Genomic DNA, 18,977 nt, shown 5'->3' on the forward strand with positions numbered 1-18,977 from the left:
TTCTCATAAACATTATGGTCTGTGTGTAGCAACAAAGGTCCCACTCCTGCCCCCAAATACTGCACATGGTTTAATCTGATACTATAAAAGTAGAGAGTCAGAGACATCCTGCTTCATATAAAATTAAAGTACAAATTACAGCCTTTATGAATTTGCCGCTTGACACACTCAAGCCTATCCCTTCCAAAACCTAGCAGCTGCTATACAAAAGATGCTTCTAGGGAATTAGTTATAAGTGGGCATTTTGTCATTTTGTTCAGACAAAACGTGGGGGGGGGGGGGGAGGAAGGAAAGGACTCAAGTAGCCTGAGGCTGCCATTTTTGATTACATCTTGAAAGAGAAGTTGCTACGACTACAAGTTACTGAATAAAAATACTGTGCCTTTCTATCTGTTTAATTACACAATCTGAAAAACCCTCTTATGTAACTGAAGAAGGAGCAGCCTTATTAGTTTTAATCTGGATTGTGGCATCTCCTACAACCCTGGAGAAGTAATTACAGAGGTTTCAGTAGTAGAGGCGGGTGGGGACAGAGCTGTAAGTGTAAGCTGCCCTTCCCCCTTGCTATCGGAACCTGTCTGGGGGGGGGGGTGAAAGCAACATGGAAGAGATGACTCCACATTGCTTTTGCTCCTTGGAATGGCCCTGAGAATGAGGGGGCAGCTTACATGGCGAGTTTTGGAGCTATGCAGCACTTTCAGCTCTGCCCCCTGCCGGCTGTGCTACTGGAGGGTTTTGTATTTGCAGACAGAAGCATATATGTACCTTACCAGTGGTTCTCAAACTTTTAGCACTGGAATCCACTTCTTAGAATAAGAATCTGTCAGGACTCAACATAAGTGATGTCATGACCGGAAGTGACATCATCAAGCAGGAAATTTTTTTAACAATCCTAGGCTGAAATTCTACTCACACTTACTCAGGAGTACGTCCCATTTACTATCATTGTCAAAAGCATATGCATAGTAGCCTGTTAAAAGTTTCCCCAAATGCAGTCACATACCATGGTATCATCAAGACTAATATGTTAAAAATAAAATACTGAAATGAAGGGGAACCCACCTGAAATTGGCTCCGGACCCACCTAGTGGATCCTGACCCATAGTTTGAGAAACTGCCTTATACTGAATATATACTGATTTTTTTTAAGCCTAGAAGCTGCCAGAAAAAGCAATATGGAAACAGGGTAACAGCAGAGTTACACAATCAGATGTTTGATTGGTTGTTCCGGACAGGAAACAAAGCCCCTCAGGAGAATAGGCAAGCAGCAGACAAAGGAATTCTGGGTTGGAAAGAACTGCAAGCATTTAAGGCCACATTTTCCAGGGTTCCATTATCCTTATTCATCAAAAAAATTACCTGGACTCCAAAGTACTCAACATCCAGGGCCAACTGCAAGCGGATTTTATTATCGTCACTCATGCCTACATTTGGAGAGGCACTATTTGCAGTCACAGTCTTTCTAGCCTGCTTCAGCCTTTTCAAACTCTCTTCCATTTTCTTTACAGAATTCAGAATATCAGATATTGTCTCATAGTACCTGAACAAAAATATTAATGAATGAAGAACTAATTCTTACACAAGTCAGATAGCATTCAGTTTTACACTGCAAAAACTCCCTAACACTGTACTCTGAAAAGTCAGTCTCCACAGAAATTCCAGGGACTATACAAATGTGCAACACTTAACCACTCTCTGATCCTGTTGTTATGCGATTAGGTCGTTAAGTGAACATTCAGTTCAATCTAGTGCCTTTGTTGTGTAAACCATCACTCCCTGCCAGACACTAGTTGGCTGCACAGGCTACTGGAGATAGACTGCCTCTTCTTTGCATTAAGAGCTTCTTTATTGTGTAATCAGAAATTCTGCTGCAGGCTATGGGAGACCCGATTGCCTCATTAAAAGTTTCTTTGCTGTGCTTTGACCACAGTCCTATATACAGTCTGTTGTTAAATAGATGGCAGTTAAACGGTGCACACCTGTATTTTGGGAAATTATCCACAAAATCTAACCAAAGAGATGTGCTTTTAAGCAAAACTGATTTCAATAGGACAGTTAAGCACATATTCCAAGGCGAACTCAATGGGACTTAAAAGTGCTGAATTGTGGTTGGAATATGGCCCTAACCTGTTATAGTTACAGCCCCCTTTTATCAACAGTAAGATCAACATTAAGATATCAGATCCTAAAGAATAGCTAAGACTGGATATTTTGTAGCTCAGTCCAAAAGTCCTTCTGTTTCTCCTCATCTTCCTTACTGCACAGCTGTGGAGATGAGGGCGTAAGAAAGAAGACCATCTGTACCATCAAGGGCTTGTAGCAGAAGCAGCTGCCCAAAACAAAGGAGGAAGAGGTCGAGTGCCACTTCAACCTCCTATGAGTTTTCCTGCTACTGTGTATTATATGCAAAGAACCCTGAAATTAGTCTTGCTAGCAAAGCCCTCCTGCTATGCCTCAAAATTACAATTTTGACAGTGGGGCCACACTAAACAGTGGAAAAGTGAACAGTGTTGTAAAGTTATCACATAAATGAGTCATCACAAATATATAGCTCCTACTCACATTGTGGGGATCATGAGATAAAAAAACCTGACTGCTATCATAGGTCAACTCCCTCTGAGTTAGCTACAATTTCTGCCAGGTTTCTAATACTGAAATAGCTCTATAGAATTGCATTACATTATTGCTTACTTCTGTGTGCTTTTACAGAGGGCTCCTTCAAACCACTGCTCAATTATTGCAGGCTTCAATGTATCTTTGTATTCATTCTTCACCTGGTAGAAAGTTTTCAGGGCACTGTCAACATAGGGCAATGCTCTGGTTGGTACTTCCTGGTTAATGACATAGGAGACAAAGAGAAAACCAGAAAGTAAATAGCTTGTTTTGGTGTTCAGAGCAAGCAAACCTTAGCATGCTCATGAGTTGGACATGACAACTGATAAATGTTATTGTTTATTTGCTCACACATAGCAGGATTATTCAACATTAGGAGAAACTTATTGTCTGATAGATAACTTGTGATAAGCCTCAAGGCCACCCAGACTTCTCGAGAAACAAGGCTCAGCAGCACCACCCATACTACCTCCAAATTAAGCCAAGATTACATTTATCCTCCTCCGCCTCTCCCAACAGAATCAGCATAATCACACTGCATAAAACAAGAAATAAGGTTGTTGAAATGGTTAGGTGATTGTCTTTTTTTTTAGTCTATTACATTTGAACATCTTTGCATACCACCCAAATCTTAATTTAGATTTCTTTTTCAGTCCACAAATGTGATCCCTTTAAAAATGAGAATGTCTCTGTTGAGATTCTCATCATACCTGATATTAACATGCATTGGAAAGATTGGGAAGAGGGGACCAGCCCCTGCTGCCACTTCAAGTATGTTTATGGGTGGTTAACTTGCATTAAATGAATATGATAGGAACAAAGAGAGCGCGATACCATAGTCTTTCGAGACTGAAGGTTGCCAACTGTAAGTAGATCACTGCTGGCTGGACAAAAACACATTTTGGGAAGGTGCTAATATTCTTCCATCCCTCAGATGCAAGTGTTGGCAGGTTGGACTCAATCCCTGACATTTATTTAAATCTGAGTCTGTCCCTATCACATATTTCCCTTACCATTTTAGAGCACACATTTTAGCGTAAACAGCTGGCGGGAGCCCTAATGTTCACCTCACTCACCGCTTACCTTCTTGCAGCCTGTCATCCCAGGTGCTTGTCCCCTCAGCCAAGCTCCAATATCAGAAGCAAGCTGGTCTGGAAGAACAAGCCCTGGGGAAGTGGAAGAAGTGACAGTAAGCGATGAGCACAGGGTGGATTCAGCTCCCCTTTGTCACATATCCCATTTTGTGCTAAAACAGGGCGCCCACCACCACTCAATACATGATTGTTTAAATCTGCATCTGCCACAAACACATATAAACTGTGGAAAGTAGGATGACTGTTCCGATTTTTGGACACAAAGTCTGTGCAAAAGAGCTGACCCCACCCTGCACTCTCCACTTATCTCCAGGAAGCCAACCCTCCCCCACACCCCAACAAAGGTGCTTTCTTTCAACCAGCCTGACTTCCAGCATCAGAACTCTGTAGAGGAGACAGGTGACTGAAACAGACTGCAGGGAGATAGGCTGCCAATGAGTGGGGGGAGTGTTTAGCATTCCCCCACCAGTACATCCCTTTTGCACTAAAAATGGGAGAGGGAATATGTAAATATAAATATGCACACCCAATTTTAAACAAACGAGACTGCTACTGACAGTCTTTAGCAAAATCATATACCACACCATATCCAATACTCTGGTTTCTGTGGAATCTTAAAAAAAGGAGCAGAGGCAGAAGAAATGAGATTTATACATTGTAAATGGAGCTAGGAAAAGCTGCACAGGCTTAACTTTGCTGCAGATGTGGTAGATCATCAGCAGAAACATAAAGCTGAAGACACAATATCCCTCCATTTTAAGTAGTTCCTATGCAGTACAATGGCGTTCCAGTGGAGGGTGCAAAGCACTGGATTTTTCAGGAGCTTGACCCACTGTTCAAAGTGCCCCCTCCCCTTCAGAGGCATTTGCGCCTGAAAACTTTGTGCATTGCCCCCACTCTGGGAATGCCACTGCTGCTATGTCTCAAATAAGAGAGACAATATTGTAAATTCAGTTCAACTGAAAGGAGCACTTAATCAGTAACAAATGAATTGCCAGAAGGTTGCAAAGGCAAGTTTCTTTCAGTGGTTTGTTTTCTATAAATTAACAATATGACTGAACTGTCCCTGCAAACAGAACTGCTCTTAATGCCAACTGCTCATAAGCCAACAGCCTTCTTTACCAGCTACAGAATATTTTAACACTTCTGAAATAAAAATGCTTGATAGTCAAGGGAACTAAAAACATCTACAAGTCACTTAGAACTGGCTGGAGTAATCCAATAGCTTCCTTGAGGTCCCTTTGTTGATGTATTGTCAGACTCTCTTTACTGTTCAAACTTTGGGAACAGAAGGGAACAACTGTTTCTTCATCTCTACATCTCCCCCTCAGTGCTCAAGAAGCCAACAGGGTGGGTGAAGAGAAACATATTTTTGTGGGGTGGATTGCTATTTGTGACTGTATGAAGGCTTCAAGGACCAGTTTTTCTTTGGGGAGAATGATAAGAGTTTTGTGAGACTTGCAGCCCAATCCACAGTGTCTGGGAGGGGAGAGGCATGGCAGAGAGGCTGCCGCTGAATTGTATCCCCATTTCCAAGCCTCCTTGGTTCGGCAGCAGCTAAATAGCTGGGGTAAGGGAACCATGCTCACTTAACCCAAGGAGACCTCCAGCCCCGCAGGATACAGTGGTGGTCATTCTGGCACCGCTGTACCACAGGCAGCAGCCAGGGATAAGACTGTGCCCTCAAAGTTGTTAATTCTTGCCAATGTAGGCCGATTCAATAAAAGATGGGGAGCAGAAGGGGTTTTTTAAGTATGCTGTACAGATATGTAAAGGGCGTGTAGTGGGAGGGTTGGCTGGGATTGTGTAAACTAGGTTTGAATATAGAAATGGAAAGTACCAATGAGAAGCATGGACAATATTATCAGGGAGGGATTGTCCTGACCACAGAAAAGTTAAAAGAGAATAGACAAATGAGGCTACTGTGCACCATCAGATTTTTTTGGAGGGTGGGGGGCATCAGTTGTCAGTAAGCAGTCTCCATCGCTTACACAAATATTTATGTAAAACACACTGACCTTATTGGTTCTTCTATAAAGCCTTGGAACTTCTAGAGCGCTTTTCAGGCAACTAAAGCAAGAGTCGCTTAAATCCTGAATAATCTTATTGTTTAAGGTTGGCCAGCAACCCAGTAAAGAATCCTTTGAATCTTCCAGGGCTCCTGTTAAGGAAAAATAGTCTTCATTGTAAAATCATAGTTTCTCAGATCAGATCCAGATATATGCATTTTTCCTCTTTTCTTTGACAAAATATAATGAAACAAATGAAAGACCTTGTTGATTGTGCAATGCCATGTTCTCAACTTAGAATTCATCTACTTTACAATATTACATTACATACGCACACACAGGCTTGGTGCAGTCACTAACAAAACATGTTAGTCCTAATCATCATTAGACTACCTGGAGACATGGAATCATATACTTCCCCCCTCCCCTTTCTTATGCAGTTGCCTACCCGTTTCATTTTCAGAGTTAACTACAGTGTACCAGAGTTGGCCAAGACCTCCTGGTACCTGAAACAGAGTGCCAAATGCTACCCTTGCCCTTACCAGGTGATATGCCAAACTCTGTCCTCCGAGTGGAAGTGAGTGGAAATGACAACAGAGGTAAGTGCTGCTTGCCAATCTGCAGCCTGCGATGACTGCTTCAGGTGGCCTCATGGATGGGGCTGGCCTTGAATATTATGCTTTCCAGGCATTTTTGCTAACCATGGTTTGCAACCATAGTCAGAAGTGGATTTGCAAGTTGTGGTTGAGAGCCAACCACAAGTAGTGAAAATGCAAGTGCAAACTGGTTGGTAGATCTGAAAATGAAAGGGGGGGGAAGAATCCCACACAAGCAGGGAGGAGACACAGACGAGCACTCCATAGGCACTACAGATTGATTACACCTAAAAAGGTATTGGTAGTTATGTACAAAAAATGTAGTATCATTTAGAAATGATGGGGAAGAAAAGAGTCACAATCATGTCTTCAAATTCATTCTCTGTAATTCTAGTGCAGTGATTTTCAACCTTTGTCATCTCACAGCACACTGACAAGGCACAAATTGTCAAGGCACACCATCAGTTTTTTGACAATTGACAAGATGACAGTGGGGAGCTCACATCCCCCAACGGCCCTACTTATACTTGTCCCTGAATTCCCACATCACACCTGTTGACCATTTGTGGCACATCAGTGTGCCACGGCACAGTGGTTGGAAATGGCAGTTCTAATGAATTCTCTACTCTGTTAAGTTTTCTACTCTTTTAGATTTTTAAAAAAATCTCTATTATACTGTTGCAAAAATATACTGCCCAGTAGAATATGCTTATCAGAACACAATATATATATGCAATAAGAATATATGCAGATAACTGAACTCACTTTTACCTGAGATGCAGGCTATATTCTTGAAGCCAATTGTTTCAAGTTTCAGTCTGATAATTTCCAACAGTTCAGGAAGCTGAATGAAAATTAATATGAAAATCATTTGAATACATTTTCTCAAGGGCAAATTTCCCACATAAGGGATTATAGAATCCCTTGTGCTGAATTGCAATGTATCATTATAGTATCAAAAAACCCCTCAAAAACACTGAGAATCAACCAAGCACAAGTTACACATATGAATAAAGGAGTCTGTATTCAATGCTTAAGAGCAGGGGTCAGCTACCTTAATACATTTTATGTGAGATGCCCAGAACACCCATCGTAATTCTTAGATGCCCCAAAGACTAAAAAAGAGAACTGTTACTGAACTAGAGTCCTATGCTGTTCAAAGCTCCTGCACAGGATCAGCAACAGAGGAAGGACCCTTACACCTAATTCAGTACTGAACATGTAATCAAGAGTACTAACCCAGGACTGAAGCTTATCCAAATCTGCAGCAATAAGAACAAGTTGAGTAGTAGATATGGATGGTAAGGGCTGTGCTTCTGGTAAAGAGGAGTTTCCTTTGTCTTCAATAGAGTTTGGATTCAGGGAGGACTCCTTGCCACTAGTTAGCAAGGCTTTTTTATTGTCCTTCGTACTTTCATTGGAGATGGGCCTGAGTAAAAGCTGTTACATCAAAAAAAAAATAGGGATAAAGAGGTTTGTTAGAGACATACACAGCATGATGTGTCTCATTCTATCAAGAGAACGGTGTCTAATTTGATAAATTTATAATCAAACTTTATTGGGCACATCACAAAGATTTAGGCAATTTCTTAAACTGAGCAGCAGAGTCATAAAACAGTGAGATAAGCCTGTGGTTTTCCTCACCTCACTAATAAAAAAAGAATAGCGTGCTATAATCTGCAGCGAGAGCTTCCACAGACGATCCGTCAGCAATGGTAGAAACATTTGATCTGACCAACATTTCTGCAGACTTATCCATGTCATGTGCGTAGCCAAGAGGCAATATGGACTTCCAGCTGAAAAGAACAGAACAGCTATTACTAGGTACATGGATTTTATACACACATTTCTATTTGAGTTATTTTCAAACTACCCTCATATCAGACAAAACACATTACCAATATACAACTAATCAATTTTGACAGCTTATTTCTCAATCATTGTCTAGAGCTGCTGTACAATCGCCATACATTTTAGTGGGGATTGTGCAGAGATTTTGTAAAGGCTTCACCAAAATGAATGCATGGCTCAGCAGCAATGCTGGAAGGAATTGTACTTGGCTTTCACTAATGTATCTTATATGAAGACTTACTTTGGTAAACCTTTATTGGCATATTGAAGGTCCACAGACAATAATAAATATAACACAGCAAATAGATACACTTTACCGGGTATTAGCTTCTGGCCTTTGCCATAGAGACTACCTCTAAAAATTCCACCACCAAGTTGGTGATGGGGGGGGGGGGAATAATCGCTAAGAAGAATTGGGAAAGGATCAACAAGGGAAACAGGAAGAGATGAAAGAAAAGGGCCAAGTAGGTGGGACCTGAGATTATGATGGACGGGGCACCGAAGAAGGATGTGGTCCAGGGTATCTGGTTCAGCAGAACAAAACAAACATAATCTATTTGAACGGTTTTGTTTTTTTTATAAAATCTCCCTTGGTGTATTGCCGATGGAAATATGTTCAGTCTCGCCAACATGAAAGCCCTTCTTTTGCTCGGATTAGTGAGTTGGACAAAATAATTCGCAGGGCGGCCAAGGGAGGGGGACAATCCAAAGAAAAGGGGTAAACAAGTCGGATTTAAATTTGACAGTAGTGTTACATATTCTTGCTCCCAGAGTTTGAGTTTGATGAGATGATGTGCTTTTTGAAGGTCCATATCTGCTAAAAGTTCAGGAGAAAGATCTAAGGAAGATAATTTGGCATGAATAAGTTTAGACCAATTAGATAAAAGAGGGTCTTTTAATAAATCTAAGAAAATGGAATTAGGATGAATATTAAGATGGAGTCTGAGCCAAAACGTAAAAGTGAAAGTCCAAGCTACAGTGGTGGGAAGATGAATACCCAATTCCAAAATCATAGTGGACAACCTAATTAAGTTTGGGACTCCAATAATTCTTCTCAAAAATTTATCAGCTGCCTTATCTATCTCCTGATTAGCTGTTTCAATCCAAACAGCTACTCCATATAATAGTTGAGGATAAACTTGTATTTGGAGAGCATGAATGGCAGCAGGGATATACTGGTTACCTTTATAGAAGTGGAACCGAGCAATCGCATTCTGAGATAACAGGGCTGAGGAGATGGCAGATCTACGGTGGAACAACCAAGAATGTCTATAATGAAAAATAATTCCTAAATATTTGAAGGATTTAACTTGCTGAAATGTTAAATTGTCAATCCTCCAGGAGGTCAATGTCCAAGATTTAGAAAAAACTAAAATCTTTGTTTTTTCGGAATTAATAGACAGAAGATTAGAAACACAGTATTCTTGGAAGGAGCTCAGCAATTTGCGAAGACCCAATTTGGTGATACATAGTAATACAGCATCATCTGCGTATAGGAGAATCGGGATAGAGGAACCATTTAGGGAGGGGGCAGAAATTCCTAAGGTAGGAAGAAAAGAGGGGAGATCAGCAAGATAAAGATTGAACAAAAAGGGAGCCAGAATACATCCTTGCAGGACACCGGTATACTGTCAGACATGACACCTGAACGATCCAAACGGATACGGCAGGTGTTAAAGGAATGCAATTGTTGGATCAGGAAGAGGAGGCGGGGGTCAATCCTCCATTTAGTCAGTTTCCTCCACAGAATATTTCTATTAATAGAATCAAAGGTGCCTTTAAGATCAATAAAAGCAGAATATAATTTGGTGCCATAACGCACTGAATACTTGCTAGCTAAAAAAGAAAGAGTAAATATATGATCTATAGTGGAGGCTCCCGGGTGGAAGTCTCTTCTTCTTATATGAAGATAAACAACAGGAGGTGAAAATTAAGGATCCTGTTTCTGGCTAATGTTCCAGTTGCTGCTGGACTAGAAAATTTTCATGAATTCTGATGACAATAGTAGACATCTTCCACCGATGCTAATAAAGGCAAATGTAGCCTGTGGCTTCTGTCTGTGGAGGAAGGGTCCAGGTAGGAGGTAATGGTTTATTTAGTGGTTGATGTCTTCCTTTGGGAGGTCTGTTTCTCACACGTATATGTCCATGGTTAAAATTAAAATAATGCCAAGATGGAGATGACAAACATTTTGTCTCTTACTTTATAAATGCTAACAAGATGCTACAATTCTGCTTATAGCCAGGTGGTAGCCTTGCCATTAACTGAAACCCCAGTATATAAATGTTTAAGGCCCAAATCCTAACCAAATTTCCAGCACTGGCATAGCAGTGCCAATGGGGCATGTGCTGCATCCTGCAGCTGGGTGGCACTCATGGAGGCCTCCTCAAAGTAAGGAAACGTTTGTTCCCTTATCTCGGAGCTGCATTTCCCTTATGTCGGTCTGGAAAATGGGTTAAGACTGCACCCTAAGACTCTATACATTTTAAATTTTACAATGCCATGCCTTTTTCTTCACTCCAAGCTACTATGTTCTGCTTTCTAATGACTCTTGCTACACATGAATTCATCACTGCTACCCAATTATTGGACAGCACAGCAGACCAAGTTCCTTCTGCAGTTATTGTCATCTGCCAACAGCAGAATATGCTGTTTCTGATAAGGAATAAGTATTCTTTTGTGCTCTTTAGGGACCCTACAAGCAAAGGCACTGCACAATTATTTTTTAGAATCAGTGCAGTAACCAAGGTCCCATTACATAACAGACACAATTGTGAGGACTTAGTAATGGAAAGTTAATGTTTGCTTTTCATCATCAAAATTTAAATCAATTTGATATTCCTGCTAATTAGAGTGAAGAACTTTACCTGGAGCCTCTTCTAGGTCATTGGAAAGAGCTGCTTCTAAGGCCCCTGCTATTTCTCTAAACCTGAAACACACAATATGGCACTATAGATCAACTTCCCCAAATACTTTCAACTGGAATACCACATAAGATTCTATAATATAACCATTGTAATAAATGTAAGTATATTATAAGCAAATTCTACCATGCCTCTCATTTACACATTTTCTGACCACCTAAAGTGCTGTGGGTCAGTGGGAGACTGCCTGCTCTGCAGGGTTTGAAGTTCCCAGGTTCAAACCTTAGCATATCTAGGCAGGGCAGAGAAAAATTCGCATCTGAACACCTGCAGAGCTGCTGCTAATCAATGTCAACAACGCTGTGATATATGGACCAACGGTCAGATTTGGTATACAGCGGGTTCTCATGATCCTATCATTATATAATTATACCAAGTCCCATCTTCTAGGGGTGGGGTTTGGAATACATACAGAAAGGATAGTCAGAGCATAAGAGGTTTCAAAGATGAATTTGAAGCCAACATGAAGGCATACCCAAGACATTCACATATATCACAGGAGCAGCTTTTAGGGCCAGGAGAGGCAGGGAGAAGTCTGAAATAACTGAAGCATCATGACCTGTTTGCACGGCAACTGTGCATTCACTCAATACCTGCTTGCACATACTGGCTGTTAATGTACATGTTTGCTGATGAGGCTAAAAAGGAGAGCCAGCATATTCTGGTATAAGGAGAACTGGGTCTGTCCCAGATGATAGGATGGGACTAGTGGAAAGCAAGGAGGAATGCCCAACCTTATGAGGACATTTGAGACTCCTGGCCAGTCTTTTAAAAAGACTGACAATGCAGGAGAGGAGACTATAAGCTTTCCTAGCCACTGTAGTTCACTTCAAACCTTTCTGCACCTAATTTAAAACAAAAGCTCTGGGATTTTGTGAGTTGGAACCAAGTTTACATTCTACAGGAGTATTGTTAAAACTGACATTGAAAAAAAGTCTTAATTTCTACATATGTTTCTAAAATTTTATATCCCACTAAATTTTATTTGTTCTGTGCTGGAGAAGAAAAAGCAGCACAGAGATATGGTCAAGTTCTTAGATTTGTTTTAGATGACCTATGGGTGGGTCTCATGACCGTGGCACCAACAGTTTTCTACATATTTGCTAATGGACACGAGCACAAGGTTCTGCAAACAGTTCTAGAAGATAAAAATCAATAGTTCTTTCTGATACCTTGAACATTTTTGTTTAGACAAAGATAAACTTCCGAAAGAACCATCCCTCTCTGCCAAGTTTTTACACATATATTTCTTCAACATAAACACTTCATAAGCGGTTACTTCTGTTTAACCAAAGAGGTGATCATCACTACCACTTTCTTTGGATCAATGACTCTCTGATTGCAAAGAACCCAAGATTTCCAGTCACTGCTGCAGGAGGCTTGGTTACCCTTGCTGCTTCGATTTACCTATTTATTAACAGCTTCTTGTCATAGGTGTTGCTTCATTTTTGCATATAAGGTTTTGCTATACAAATCCAAATTACTGTTGTATGCAAGGACATATAAATGTTGTTATATATATATATATATATGTTATATATATATATATAACATATATATATATATATGTATATATATATATATATATATATATATATATATATATATATATATGTTATATATATATATATAACATATATATATATATGTTATATATATATATATATATATATATATATATATATATATATATATATATATATATATAAGCGCTTGAGGAATCTCTTCCAGGCCCGGCCGACGCAAACGCATCCAGCAGATGGGAACATTTCAAGAATACCGTTTACAACACCGCCTTGTCCATATTCGGCAAGAAGACCAACAAGGCGGCAGACTGGTTTGAAGCCCACTCTGAGGAGTTGACACCAGTCATTGAGGAAAAGAGGAGAGCTCAAGCAGCATACAAGGTCTGTCCCAGTGAGCGCAACCTGCAGGTCCTCCGAACTGCTCGCAGCAAAGTCCAACAGACTGCCAGGAGATGTGCTAACGACTACTGGCTCCAGCTCTGTTCCGAGATACAGATAGCAGCTGACACGGGCAACATCAAGGGGATGTATGATGGTATCAAGCAGGCCCTAGGTCCAACACAGAAGAAAATTGCCCCTCTGAAGTCTGCCACAGGCGAGGTCATCCAGGATCAGGCGCAGCAGATGGAACGCTGGGTGCAGCACTACTCTGAGCTATATTCCAGAGAAAATGTAGTCACCGAAGAAGCACTGAACAACATTGAGTGCCTGCCTGTGCTGGAAGAGCTTGACAGTGAACCAACCCTAGAAGAACTTCACGTGGCCCTGGACTCCCTTGCCTTTGGCAAGGCACCTGGAAAAGACAGCATCCCTGCTGAAGTCCTAAAATGCTGCAAAGAGATCATCGTCACTGAGCTGCATGAAATCCTCTGTCTCTGCTGGAGAGAAGGTGGAGTACCTCAAGACATGAGGGATGCAAACATCATCACGCTGTACAAGAACAAAGGTGACAGGGGTGACTGCAACAACTACCGCGGCATCTCTCTCCTTAGCGTTGTAGGAAAGCTGTTTGCCCGAGTTGTACTAAAGAGGCTCCAGGTACTTGCAGAGAGCGTCTATCCAGAATCGCAGTGTGGATTCCGAGCCAACAGGTCCACCACTGATATGGTATTCTCCCTTAGACAACTGCAGGAGAAATGCAGGGAACAACGACAGCCACTCTTTATAGCCTTCATAGATCTCACAAAGGCTTTCGACCTGGTCAGCAGAGACGGCCTCTTCAAGATTCTCCCCAAGATTGGATGTCCACCCAGGCTCCTCAGCATCATCAGATCCTTCCACAAGGACATGAAGGGCACTGTTGTCTTCGATGGCTCCACATCAGACCCTTTTGACATCCGAAGCGGAGTGAAGCAGGGCTGTGTTCTTGCACCAACCTTGTTTGGGATTTTCTTCGCTGTCCTGCTGAAGCAGGCCTTTGGAACTGCAACAGAAGGCATCTATCTCCGGACCAGATCAGACGGAAAGCTCTTCAACCTCTCCAGACTGAGAGCAAAATCCAAAGTCCAGCTGAAATGTCTGCGTGACTTCCTCTTTGCCGACGATGCAGCTGTCACTACCCACTCTGCCAAAGATCTCCAGCAGCTCATGGATCGTTTTAGCAAGGCCTGCCAAGATTTTGGACTGACAATCAGCCTGAAGAAAACACAGGTCATGGTTCAGGATGTGGACTCACCTCCCTGCATTACAATCTCTGAGCATGAACTGGAGGTTGTCCATGACTTTGTGTACCTTGGCTCAACGATCTCCGACACTCATTCTCTCGATGCCGAGCTAAACAGGCGCATCGGTAAAGCAGCTACCACGTTTTCCAGACTCACAAAGAGAGTCTGGTCCAACAAGAAGCTGACGGAACATACCAAGATCCAGGTCTACAGAGCTTGCGTCCTGAGTACACTTCTGTACTGCAGCGAGTCATGGACTCTTCGCCCACAACAGGAGAGGAAACTGAGCGCTTTCCACATGCGCTGCCTCCGACGCATCCTCGGCATCACCTGGCAGGACAAAGTTCCAAACAACACAGTCCTGGAACGTGCTGGAATCCCTAGCATGTATTCACTGCTGAAACAGAGACGCCTGCGTTGGCTTGGTCATGTCGTGAGAATGGATGATGGCCGGATCCCAAAGGATCTCCTCTATGGAGAACTCGTGCAAGGAAAGCGCCCTACAGGTAGACCACAGCTGCGATACAAGGACATCTGCAAGAGGGATCTGAAGGCCTTAGGGATGGACCTCAACAAGTGGGAAACCCTGGCCTCTGAGCGGCCCGCTTGGAGGCAGGCTGTGCAGCATGGCCTTTCCCAGTTTGAAGAGACACTTTGCCAACAGTCTGAGGCTAAGAGGCAAAGAAGGAAGGCCCATAGCCAGGGAGACAGACCAGGGACAGACTGCACTTGCTCCCGGTGTGGAAGGGATTGTCACTCCCGGATTGGCCTTTTCAGCCACACTAGACGCTGTGCCAGAACCACCTTTCAGAGCGCGATACCATAGTCTTTCGAGACTGAAGGTTGCCAATACAATATAATCAACATAATCAGACAGATATTACAACCCCTTTTAGGTTATGCATCTATCTCCCGATACAGTATTTGCCTATACAGACAAGCTCTGTACCCAGGAGAGCAGGGATGGGGGAAGGCTATGGGGCATGTCAGTGCCAGGAAGAAAAGCTTGCTAGGGCACTGTCCATTTAAGCTGTGACTGTGCATATTGTACCCAGCTAATGGAAGCTGAACAGGGTTAAGTTCTCTTTAACAATATCATGTCATCTCAAAGCAATAAACTGTACTAATAAACTTAACTTTGGTTAAGTTACCAAAGTAATTATTACTGTTCTATCAACATACTCCTTACAGCTGACAGAGCAAAGAACTGCAAAGAAGATGTACATTATTTGAAAACTGGTCTACACCAGCCCTACTCAGTCTTATCAGCAGTGAGATAGTGAAGTACAAGTTCACTGCACCTAAAACAGGGATCTCTTTGCCTGCTATTCTGTTCTGATGAAAAGTAGGCTGCACTTGCCATGACCCTGAAGGGCATTTATCCTGTTGTCTTGTTCATTTTAGCTTCTACTACGTGGTCAGCAGACAGTGAGCAGGGGCATCTTTCAAACACGAGGGATCTGTTTACTGTAGATGAAGTTTTCAAATTGTGATGTGTCTTTGCACATCCACTTGAAGCAAACTCTCAATGTTTGCAAAATGTAAAATAATGGTATGCTTACCTAATTTGGAAATAAACAGGCAAATTCCACTTTTCATTAAAACTGTGATAGGAGGGATGCAACCGCAGCCTTTTCACGCTGGCTTGAGAACCACACTGGCGTTCAAACTTCCTTACAAAATCCATGCTAATAGTGTATTTCTGTAGGATGGAAAGTGTATATGAAGGCTGCATTTCATAATAACTTAACAGATAAATATTGAAATAACATGGTTAAATGAGTGGGTTGCTTAATGTAAAGTTAGAATGGAGACATTCCTTTAGAGTGCCCTGGTGGGCCAGCAGTTCAGAGGGAATACTGTAAAGTGTGGAAGGCAGCTCAGAAAGAGTGGTGTGTGTGTATGAAAGTTTCATTAAGTGCAACATTCAGGTAAGCAGTAAAGCCTGTTCCCTGTGTGTGTCAGACAATGCAACATTTACTGTATTATGTTCCAGATCATTCTATTTCCACTATCATAAGAACATAAGAACAGCCCCACTGGATCAGGCCATAGGCCCATCTAGTCCAGCTTCCTGTATCTCACAGCGGCCCACCAAATACCCCAGGGAGCACACCAGATAACAATTATTTCTACTGCACTTCACCATCAGTTTATGCATATTTATTCAACATGCAATTTTAAAAATCAATACTGTTGCCAGTAGTGTGACACATAGCTGACATGTGTTTGTCTTTGTTTCCCTTGACTAGTCTAGTCTCCTCTGTCTCTCCACACCTTCGTTCATTTTTCTTCTGCAAACCTTTCTGGTTTTGCACAGCTATCTGCGATGTCTTTGGAAGTGTTCAATGAACACAAAAGATGCACCTTCTAAATTCAGCAGAATGGGGACTGTTAGTCAAGAGTGTCAGAGACCACAGGCGCTGAAATCTATGGACCTCAATGATTGTTAGAATATATTGGAACATATTGCATTGGAAATTATCTACTGTTCTAAAGGTTGCCACCCCCTCGGTTAGGGTTCATTGTGTCAAAGACATGGCAAGAGCACGTTTAGATTACCTCGTGAAACGCATCTGGGTTTCCAGGATTAAACAACGATGGCAACTTTTCTTCTATACCATGAACTATTTGTGGCCACACGGAATTTACCAAAAAATCATATCCAGGAACTGTATTTCCCTTTTCGCTGAAAGATTAAATTGATATTTTTCTTAGAAGTAATTCTCTTAGAGGTAATTTCTCTTTATTTTAAAAAAATCAATATTTAAACTAATGAAACTCACACCATGTACAGAACTGTAACATAGAATTGAAAAAGTATGAATATTTCCACCTAGTCGAAGGCATCACGTTCACAGTTTCTAATAACTTTAATATCTATGACACTTTGCTACTATCATGTTCAAACCAATTCTGAGCTCTTTAGTGCTGGAAGTACAAGTGCACCACTGGCACTGGGTGTCACAAATGTGCTGTAAGGCTTGTCTGCGGCACCTGGAGAGGAGGAGTTGCGCCAGCAGAAATCAGCGCTGAACCTCAGCGCTGCTTGGAGGGCTGGCTGATGCTTCATTGGTAGTACTGGGGCAGGGGAAGGCAGGGAGTGGGTGGAACAGGTTGGCGAGAAGGCTGTGTGAGGGAGGAACTGGAGGGAGAGGGTGAAAGGCCCAACCCTGAATCTCTCAAGTCTGAGCCAGCAAAATAGCCAGTGCAGACTTGAGAAGCTCCCCTGCAGGGTTAGGGGCTTTCCCTAGGGGGAAGGAGATGAAAGTTGCCTTTGAGAAAATATACAAGCATTTAAACTATGCATATTGTTTTTATAAAACAATATAGATTTTGTTTATCTGGAAAATATACCCCCAAATCACTTTTTGCTTAGCTTTCAGTTGGCATTTGGAGCTCATGGACACTGGGAGTCAAACTAACCACATCTGTTGCTCATATTTCTTTCCCATTCATACATAAGATGGTGTATATGTGCATGTATCTCATTATAACATCAAGAGGAACAAGGTTAGAGGGAGCTGGACAATCTGCCCTTCTTGCAGACTGTCTCAGGCACTGTCTTCTCAGCCCACATCACTTTGGACTGGGAAAGGAGACTGTGGGAAGCGAAAGCAGGGGAGCAGTAAATGTTCCGCTCCTTTTAAATGTGTGTCATTTTAAGTGATAAAGTCACTCACATTGACTACACATGAACAGGGCACACATATGAGCGAAAGAGGGATTGCCTGAGTTATTTCTAGTCTGGCCTCGGAAGGTAGAACTAAATTTGTTGTATTCTTCCAAATGTTCTAAGTGTAATTAGCATTAAAAAAACAGAATAGAATTTATCTTGTAAATGCTAGCTTAAGAGCCTAGGGGGCAGGATGAGAAAAAAAAAATTCTTTATAGTTCTAATTTATCATACGACAATAAATATGAACAATTTCCTTCTATGAAAGAAAGGATTAAGCCTGTTGAGTGATTAAGAAAATTGAAACGTTAGCAAAATATAAATCATAAAAAGTACCATGTCGTCTGGCTAATTAGAAAAGTATTTCTACAGTCTCTAGAACTAAATCCTAAGCACTCATAATTGCAATAGGCTACTATGTTAACTGGTCTGTTAAGAAAGAAACAAATGGATCCAATTTAGCTGATCTGAATTCTATTCAGGAAATTTAATTGCAAAATGAATTAAGCAATTGTTTGAGAAGAGAGCAGTACAAATTAATATGCAAATCAATCAAACATGAAGTTCAACTAGACAGATTTATGATTTCTTAGGAAAAGCAAATCATTTTTGTTTGTTTTACAATCAAATTAGAAATCTGCACTTTCTAGTAAGGCGCTATTAAGAAACTGCCACTGAAGATTCAAATGTAATTTTAACAAGTAAAAGAGAGATAGCAAGCTCATGTAAGTTACTATTTATGCAAGTATGCTGCAAGTCAATATAGCTGTGCCCCGGTAGCCACAGAGGTTCTGTTCTGGAACCCCCCATGATTAACTGAAACCACAGATATCTGGGGATCCTCCCACAGATACCTGGGGAGCCCTCCGAACACAACTGGAACCCTCCGGTCGAGTCCGGAAGCTTTTCTGAGGCCTGCAGAGGCTGCATGCATCTGTCCGCGGCCTTTGCAGAGCTCAGAATGACAATTTCAGTTAAAAAAAATGACTTTCAGTTTGTGACTGACTGAGGCCCACCTCATTCA

At 41.7% G+C, this 18,977-nt stretch overlaps 1 protein-coding gene across 4 annotated transcripts in view; it reads right to left on the minus strand.

The window, feature by feature from the left end:
- The window catches only part of COG2 (component of oligomeric golgi complex 2), a 37,071-nt gene that overhangs the window by 1,412 nt on the left and 16,682 nt on the right, over positions 1–18,977 (minus strand). The window contains exons 9-17 of one of the 4 annotated variants that reach the window (XM_066611413.1): positions 16,840–16,966; positions 15,840–15,979; positions 11,031–11,092; positions 7,957–8,108; positions 7,552–7,752; positions 7,078–7,156; positions 5,726–5,868; positions 2,692–2,831; positions 1,360–1,540 (exon numbers count right to left, since the gene is read on the minus strand). In XM_066611413.1, the coding sequence (XP_066467510.1) occupies positions 1,360–1,540; positions 2,692–2,831; positions 5,726–5,868; positions 7,078–7,156; positions 7,552–7,752; positions 7,957–8,108; positions 11,031–11,092; positions 15,840–15,979; positions 16,840–16,966 (1,225 nt within the window). Of the gene's footprint in view, positions 1–1,359; positions 1,541–2,691; positions 3,780–5,725; positions 5,869–7,077; positions 7,157–7,551; positions 7,753–7,956; positions 8,109–11,030; positions 11,093–15,839; positions 15,980–16,839; positions 16,967–18,977 lie in introns of those variants that run through there. The other 3 variants (XM_066611414.1, XM_066611416.1, XM_066611415.1) reach the window with 3 other exon arrangements.

This window comes from Tiliqua scincoides, chromosome 1 (genome assembly GCF_035046505.1).
Source record: "Tiliqua scincoides isolate rTilSci1 chromosome 1, rTilSci1.hap2, whole genome shotgun sequence".
Classification (NCBI taxonomy): Eukaryota; Metazoa; Chordata; class Lepidosauria; order Squamata; family Scincidae; genus Tiliqua; species Tiliqua scincoides.